Source organism: Crassostrea angulata, chromosome 2 (genome assembly GCF_025612915.1).
Source record: "Crassostrea angulata isolate pt1a10 chromosome 2, ASM2561291v2, whole genome shotgun sequence".
NCBI lineage: Eukaryota > Metazoa > Mollusca > Bivalvia > Ostreida > Ostreidae > Magallana > Magallana angulata.
Genome location: NC_069112.1, coordinates 36,629,332 through 36,638,590, shown reverse-complemented (window position 1 = coordinate 36,638,590; position 9,259 = coordinate 36,629,332). Strand labels below are relative to the sequence as shown.

Sequence of the window (9,259 nt, the reverse complement as noted above, 5' to 3'; positions counted from 1 at the left end):
TAGAAAATGTATATATCACACTAATATAATTTTGGAAACATTTCCAAATGGACACTTGCACAAGACATGCTCCTAGTTTAAAAGTCAACATCTTTTGTAATTTCTTGTAAATTGTCTCTTTAAATACAGCGCCTCTTTCATCTTGCATCAATTGACATGTGAACATATACTTTTATAGCTAGTGAAACTTTTAAACAAAAAAGCTAAAACAAAAAATCTACCAAAAAAAAATCAGCTATATGAAAAAAAACTAAAATAAAAAAAATTCAGAAAAAACTAACATTGCTCTCTACAACTGTGAGATTTTTTTGCTGTAATGTAACCTTTCAGAAAAAAACTAACATTGCTATCTACAACTGTGAGATGTTGTAGAATGAGTTTTTCGCTGTAATGTAACATTTAAATTTTATGGGCAACTTTTCGAGAAGAGCGCTCAAACATGCAGATTTTGACTCGATGTTAAAATTGTCTTTCATGATTTCTCGCAGAGTGTTTTTAAAGACAGTTGACCTCTCATCTTGCTTTGATTCTGTGGAATACAAGAAGGTTACTCTGATGTTTCTTTCATTCTTTTTATCCTTTCCATTACAGATAGGACATTTGTTTTTCAGCATTTTTTTCTCTCTACAGGCTGAAGATAAATATTTTCAATCAAAAAAGATGCAATATACCCTTCCTATAGATTCCTGTATGTCAATTTTCATGCATTTAAAAGTTTAATTTTGAAATATATTTGTCTTAATTTTAAGGGAAAAATAAAACAAGTCAAGAAAACATATTACTATATAAAATTGCCTTTATTTTCATTTTAATTTTTTTTTAATGTATAGTTCAATTTCCTGAAAAATTATGCATTTCTTTGGGGAAAAAAGGAAACAATGCACAGTAGGAGGAATTCTAGTTTAAAATATGACATCAAACATACACAATTTCAGCTTAAGTAGACTAAACAGCACATTCTCATACTTACCATCTTTAGCGCAGACATCGTAGATGTCAATATCAAGGATGTCTGTAAGAGTAACAATTGATGCTTGCAAATCACTAACAGAATTGAAGAAGTCTTCGTCATTTTGAAATATCTGTAAATCTTCATCAACCATTTCGGGGAAATTCTGGTCAGATAAAAACTGTAAAAAAGGAAAATTTTAAAAATAAAATCATAAACACTGATATACTTTTAAACAAAGAGTATTATATAAAAATTTAATATTTTTTCTACTTGTTACATGCCTGACATTTTGATACTGCAGTTGCAGTCAACTGATCAACACCCAAGTACTTCTTTGGATACACTGCTGTAATTTGCAAATTGTTTCCTTCGGCATACTCATTTTCTGCAAGTTTGTCAAAAAGACAAACTTTGGCAACTGTGCTGTTGTCCTTCAAGAGTATTGACTTCACTGCAAGATTGCCGTCTCTTACATACTTAATTGGAGAAACCTATATGAAAAGAACAGAATACTTAAAATTGCAAAACGTAAACAAACATTTCTGTAAGTTACTGTACTCATAAAAATTAAAAGTTACACATATCTACCTTAACAATTTTTCCCATAATGCTAGATTTTTCTGGGGAATTTAATGCCTCTTGTAAAGAATGGTTAAGTCCATCTGGTGGCATTTTTTCTGGCAAGCATGGAAGAGCAATGTCTGGGCTTACATCAACTGTAGACGTGTATGATATGATTGTTTTGCTGGTTGCCCAAAACTCATTCTTTCCTCGAGTTGTCAAATTTTGAAATCTGAAGCTCAATCCAGGTTCAATGGTGTTGAACTTAGATGTAATGTAGCATCTGACAATCATAGCATTATCACCTTCAGCGCCAACAAAATTAAAATATTTCATTTCTTTGTTTGTCTTTGAATTGTTGCAATGAAGCAACTCGTCTGATTTCTTTATGACTTTTAAACGCTTTGACACACTTTCGTCCGACTGATAAAAAAAGGGAAAAATATAGAAATTCACAAATGATTGCTAAAATACAGAGTACCATATCTGCCTTTATGATCTTTGACTAAATATACAATTGTATTCATTTATTTTTCCATTAGAATTAGAGATAAGTAAATCAATTCTCTTCTTTTAGTTCTTTCTTTGAAATTTGCTTTTTAATATTTCAAACTTTTATAAAAATTTTGAATTTTAACTCTCACAATTGCTTTATTAAAATAAAATACCAATTGAAATTACACATGGATTCTGAAGTGTTTCAATTTTTAATAGTGCAACACTTCTCAAGAATTTTAGGCATTATAATGGCAAATATGGTACAAAATTCATCTTATACATTTTACAGTCAGTATTTGTTTCCTAATCGGTTATACTCTTTTGTAACAACATCACTGGCTTTAATTTTACTTGGGTCAAATTTTATCAAAATTAATCCAGAAATAGTCCTTATTCTACTCAAAGCAACATATGCCATGCCATACTCAAAAATACTACTGCCGAGATCTATTACTGCCTTGTCTAAGGAAATTCCTTGAACTTTATGAACTGTGCAAGCCCAAGCCAAAATTAAAGGAAATTGTGTTCTGATAACACGACGCCCATGATATAAAAATTCACTTTCAACAGGACGGATAGGTATTGATGTATGTAAAGTATTTTGTCCATTGCACCGTGTTTTACCAACCTTTGGGTCATCAAATTTGACAAACACAACTGAAGGAATACCACCTTGAAAAATAATTTCAGTCACAATACCCATAGCACCATTAACCAATCCTTGTTCAGCATTGATGTTTCTTGTCAACATTACTCTCGCATTTTCTGAAATCAGTAAATGCCTTTTTAATCCCCCCTGCATCAACATCATTAACTGGAATCATGTAATCTGGTACTTCTCCAACAGTATTACTATCATCTGATGAAAAGGAATGCTGAGCATTTACACGAACAATAATTGTTTTATGTTTTAATTTTTCTATCTGCATAGTATTATACTTTTCAACGTTTTCCTTTGTTGAGAAAATATGTAAATAATCATTATAATCAATCTCATTGTACAACAATCTGGATACAAGACAAGAGATATTTTTTTCAGTTGGATGACCAATGCGAATACGATTTAATAATCCAGAATAAGAAGTGTCTGAAATTTGACGAACATTTTCTCTCAAGAATATTGGATGAAACAAATGCCAAAGTAATTCATTTTTAAAGCAAAATGATCCTTTAACCGGCTTAAGCTGATAAAAATCACCAACAACTATTATATTACATCCACCAAACACACTATCATTGTTTTTTTATTTCTGACAGTCTTCTACTTATAAACATAAGCAACTCTTGACTAACCATACTAATTTCATCTATGACAACAGTGTGAACATCTTGAAATTGTTTTCTCAAAATTGTTAAACCATAAGGTGAAAGACTGCTGTAATGTAAATACTTTCCCACAGGAATCTTAAATACTGAATGAATTGTTCTTCCTCCAATGTTATTTGCTGCAGTTCCTGTAGGAGCACATAATATAACAGGATTTGAATTAAAAATCTTTGCCTGATACAATTGAATATAAGCTATCAAAAGTCTTGTCATAAAAGTTTTTCCAACACCAGCCCCACCTGTTATAAAAATATGAAATGGCAGTTGTTTTTCACTGAACAATTCTTGAACATGTCGTAAAGCTTTTACTTGGGAAAATGTCAATTCTTTAGTACTACTTTGAAACTCGTCATAAGACATAATGCAAAGAATGCAAATGGAACTCATCATGGAACTGGAAGTGCTCAGAATCAGCTTGATTGCACATTTCCAATTGTTCCTTTTTAAAATTTCTTAATGTCAAGTTTTCATTCAAAGACATCTCTTCCATCTGATTATAAGAAAACACTTCACATTCAATATGTCCATCATCATTTTTAGCAATTTCAGCTTTAGTTCATTCCTCAACCATATTTAATTTTCTTATAGCATCTTCAATCTGTTCTACAAATGAAAAATATGTAAAATTTAAAGAACTGTCCATCTGCATTCTTTTATTAACAAAGGCATCTTTAGCATTTTCATAAGGTTGTAATAGTTCCACCTCTGCTCTATGGGGGATTAATAAAAACAAAAAACTATAATAATAATCATCAGTAAATACAGGAAAAGTTGGTGTGCGTACAACACATGGTCTTTTACTTTTTCGCATCCACAAGTCGTATTTTGCAATATAGATACGATTGTTTTGATACCTTTCTCGTTTTGATGGAGGGTCATAACATTTTTAATACCAAGAGCAAAATCTAAATACACACATATTTTCTAACTCTGTTGGTCTACAACAATAATAATCAATTAAATTTGACTGGAATATGTCTGTACAATCATTTTCTAAACATTCAATTTGTTTCTTGCTTTTCAACATTTTAAATCTTTTCTTAGGTTGCCTTGAATTAATGTATATGAACTTTCTGCTAGTGTGAATTAATTTCAAATTACTTAATCTATATGCAGCTTCCTGACTACTCATTCTTCTATGACGCAACACCGTTAGTCCTATCTTTAGTAAACGTTGAAATTTTGGTATGCTCGGATTATCCTGAAAAACCTGTTTTATTAGCTTAGAGAGAGCATTTTTCAATTCATCAGGCTCTGACTTGCATATGTAACTACAAACATAGTACGCTGCACCCTCAGCATTGCATATTAATTGTATGTCCATATTTGCACGCCAATGACGAAGTATGCATGAATTATATGGGTTAATCATAGAATCTTTTTCACCACGCTTTGTTTCATAAAATTTTCCCTTATTTTGTTCTGAAAAATTTATGTTTCCAAAACTTCTTGTTTTAAAACATTTTTCTTCAGGAAAACCAAACCTGCACTTTGTTTTAAATGCTTTAGTACAATATGATGTATGACTATGTGTCTGCAACTTTTTCACCAAATTATGCAATTCCATATCTGCAACATTTGGAATAGTTGATTTAATCGTTTCATTTATGTAATGTAAAAGATCAGGTACATTGACTTCATTAATTTCATTTGGAACATCCTTTATCCAAAAAAACATGTGTATATGTGGGCTACCTCTATTTTGAAATTCTACACGAGCAAAATAGTCTAATACTTTTCCCAATGGTTCTGGTCCAGACAAAATAACATGTTTCATTAATGCATCAAATCTGCGTTCAAAATGAATGGCTGTCATAAGTGGGTCTTTTCTCATGTACTCTGTAAATGATTTTCTCTGCTGTGCACCTTTAAAATTAACCTCATGCAACAACATCCCCAACTCTGTCCAATGAAGATCATCAGCTGATAATGTCATAAACAATGTAGGTGGACCAATACATTTAAACATAGCCAGAAGATTGTACAATTGATTTCGAAAATATGCAACTGTTCCTCGAATGTTTTTCATAAACATGTACGAATTCTGACATAATGTTGTATTATGCTGCAAATTCATTACATTAGAAGCTGTAACATATTTGTCTTCATTTATACTTTTGGTCATTCTCATGTTGATGTTTATCTCTGATTTTAATAAAGCTAGATCTACATTAACTGCAGAATGAAGTAAATATGTCATATTTTTTCTGAAAATACCACTTTTGTGATAAAGTCTCTGTCTAAAGTACATTGCTCTTGGAATAGGTGTATGCCTTGGATAAACATACCCATTTCTTCCATGTGGAAATAGCCAAGGAAATGCGAAGCCCCCGGAAGCTCCTGGGTTTTCGTGTATTTTGAAGGTAAAATTAACCGGGCTCAAAATAGTGGTATTTTTTCAGTTATGTACACTTTACACAAAAGCCTATTACATATATATATATAACAATTTGACACATATTGTTACTTATACCTAATACATGTATTGGATTAAAAACAAAAAAGTTTGGGCATTTATGAACTCCCAAAATTTACTAGGTTATCAAAGTTACAACATTGTAATGACGTTACGGTATCCGACCCCCTATTAGCTGTTAGAAATATCTGATGCATCAAATCTTCAAAATAGTCTATTTACCTAGAAAAAAATTCCAAAAAATACAGTTATTCAGAAATTTCTGCTTGCGTCGCAATATGGAAATGACAGCACAGTCTACACTTGAAACAACACTGCTGGGATTTCCAGTCGATTCTTGGTCGAAGCCCCAAGTTCAGGGCCCTGGGGAATTTGTTGCAGCCACCATAATGAAATGACCAACACTGCTTGTTTTAAACACAGTTTAATTGGTTTGTTAACAGAACCTGTCAACATGCATTAGGATTAGATGTTTATAGATGTTTATAGAGCAGCAGAATTACAGTCAGCATAGCACAGCTAATGTATCAATGAGGTGTAATATTGAGTCAGGCATAATTATAAATAAAGTGAAACACAAAATGCTAACTTTTCTATGCAAAATTTATCAAATCATCTACAGTCATGCATACTTTGAAAATTTTAGGGGGGGGGGGTGCGTTTAGTTTAAAACATAATAAAATAGTTGCGTTCGTACAAAATACCAAACATGCACGCCTGAAAAGGTACATGTAGAGGTCACTTGCGCGGGATCTCCTCAGTCATGTGCGAGGGATGATCATTATTTAAAGGTTTTAATATTTGTGTTGTTGTTTTTTTGTTGTTGATTGAAAACATTTTTAGTAGTTTTTAAAACATTTAAGACTTAAAAACCAACCATTCAAATATGTCTCACGAGTATTTCCGAATTGGAGTAATATCGGTTTTATTAATTTTCAGAACGACTTTTTAATTTACTCTCCAATGTTTAATTTAACTAAATACAAAATGAACAAACTTTTATAACATAAAATTAAAACAGTGTACAGTGTATTAACGGCTGTATAAACTCAAACACATTCATATTCATGTAAGTGTGCGGGTGCGAATCTTGTGTATTAGATAACCGTTTACCGCTAGGTAGTGCAGCCGTGGATGATTTCCTCGGCCGCGGGCGAATGATAGATTACATAAAGGTTTAACGCATACACACGCACAGCTCAGAACCTAGGAAGATTTGAAAAGTTTGCAATTTAATGACTAAATTATATCAAATAGAAATTCTTTTTTTACTTAAAACCCACGATTGATATATATGTCTGATATTGCATTAGATTGAGAATGGCATTGCTTTTATTAATTAGCTGAACGATTTCTTAATTGACACCCTATCGTTTAATCCAATTGAAGAATAAACCTTTATGTGTTATCAAAACTGAAAGAATTCTTCAGTTCGCAGCTAGATTAACTCATATATGAGAGACGCAACTCTCGTGTATTAGATAACCGCTGACCGCTAGGTAGTCCAGCCGCGACCATGGTGACCGATTTTCTCTTCCGTGGGCGAGGGATAGCTTACGTAATAATACACATCTCTGATTCAAGGTGGATTTTAAATGCATGCAGTATGATAACTAAAATATAATGCACAGAATTTTTTTTCAATAAGTATTTTGTGTTTTACTAGAAAAGAAAAAGAATGTTTTGTTTTTCGATTCTCATCTTTAAGGATTGTGCACTATAAGAACTAAACAACAATGACATTAACTTCTATAAAAAAAAAAAGCATGTGTTCTAATTTTTTTCTCATGAATTAAAGCCTCCTGTATAAACCATCATACTTTCTGTGCAAAGATTTTCGTTAACTTGCCAAATGAAAGCAGGTACATGTTAACATGTAAAGCTTTTTACAGTCATACTACACAAATCACTTACAAAATAACAATGTAACGACCTTTATGAGATCCAAACAAACAACTATTCCAGCGACAGCAATATCGAAATCCTAACCGTTTTTGAGTTATTAAGCAAAATCTTTTGAGGGCTACTGGCCCTAATTTAAGGGGCCAGCCCTTTTTTATTGGTGTCAAATGAAAGCCCTTAACATTATGCACAACTTTTGTTCTATATGTATTTAGAAAATATTTCAAACTAAAAAGTTACGAAGCTAAAACATGAGAAAAATTTCGCTATTTTTAAAACATAGATTTCGATTGATTAATTCGAGTGGAATAATTGGAAGAAACTAAAATCCAAAAATCAGAGGACAATATTCCAAGCGTAAATAATAAAGATTTTTAACTATAAATTATTTGCTACGGACCATTTCGGAGCCTTTGTCTGGAAACTAACGCCCCTAAAATTTTAGAAAAAGGGGAATAACTCAAAAAACCGGAAGTTGCGATTTCATTTTTTTTTTGTGCTCTAAAAACCTAATTCAATTTACAATATACCGTGAAAATTTGAATGAAATCAGATGACAAACAAAAAAGTTTTTGAGGATTTAAAAACGTCTAGAAGAAGAAAAATTATGAATCAGTACAAGGTCTTCCGTTGGAAACGGAAGACCTTAAATATTGTTTAAAAAGATATGCAATATTTTGCCAACAAATGACTAATTTCAACAGTTGGTATTTTTTTTCATCAGTTATCACAAATCAAAATCCTAGCAATATACACATTTATAATATATGTTCAATTGATTTGCAAAACAACAACCTTCTACCTTAAAAACTGTAGGAGGAGTTATCCGTACAATGAGGGTACCCTATATGCAATATTTTGCCAAAAAGTGACTAAGTTCAAAAGCTAGTATTTTTTATATAAGTTATCAGATATCAAAATCCTAGCAATATGCACACCTCTTATATATGTACAAACGATCTGCAAAAGAACAACTTCCTATCTTGAAAACTGAAGGAGGAGTTATCCGCCCGCCTGCCATTTTCACAATTTTAATAACCGGATTTTTCCGATGGAAAACCCGGTTAAAAAGACATTGAATGTAAATAATGTATAAATTGTTGTGCAAGTGGGTTCTTTTTTTTAAACACAATATGACACAAAAATTTATTTTCTATGTTCGTAAAAATGCTAATTTATACAATAGAACATACATTATTGTCTAAAAATATAACGCATGTTCTTAAACCTACCACGTTTTAACGTGTACATTTGAAAATATACGTAAAACAAGAGGCCCATGGGGCCACATCGCTCACCTGAGCAACAATGCCCTATATGGGTGTTCAAAGGATATTGTGCCATATGGCCCCTCGGTAGAAAAAACAAAAAAAGAATACCATAAAATAAACTGTATCCAAATTTTACAATTATTTCCCTACACTTACAGTACCGATCAGACAGAACCTAACAGAAAATAAACCCCACCTAAAGCCTGGGTTTACTTTCTGGGTTTACTTCGGGTTTACTAGAGTGGACCAAGAGTAAACCCAAAGCAAAAACCCAGAGTGGACACAGAAAGAAAACCCGGTCAGAAGTATAAACATGAAAGCAGACGCTAATTG

At 32.0% G+C, this 9,259-nt stretch overlaps 1 protein-coding gene across 1 annotated transcript; it reads right to left on the bottom strand.

The window, feature by feature from the left end:
* Positions 1 to 131: 131 nt before the first annotated feature.
* LOC128174274 (uncharacterized) lies at positions 132 to 2,762 on the bottom strand. Its single transcript, XM_052839867.1, has 5 exons — positions 2,640 to 2,762; positions 1,541 to 1,936; positions 1,234 to 1,443; positions 971 to 1,130; positions 132 to 631 (listed from the first exon to the last, which is right to left on the bottom strand). Exons 1-5 carry the CDS (start codon positions 2,760 to 2,762, stop codon positions 351 to 353), a joined length of 1,170 nt encoding a protein of 389 aa, XP_052695827.1. The 3' UTR covers positions 132 to 350.
* Positions 2,763 to 9,259: the final 6,497 nt, after the last annotated feature.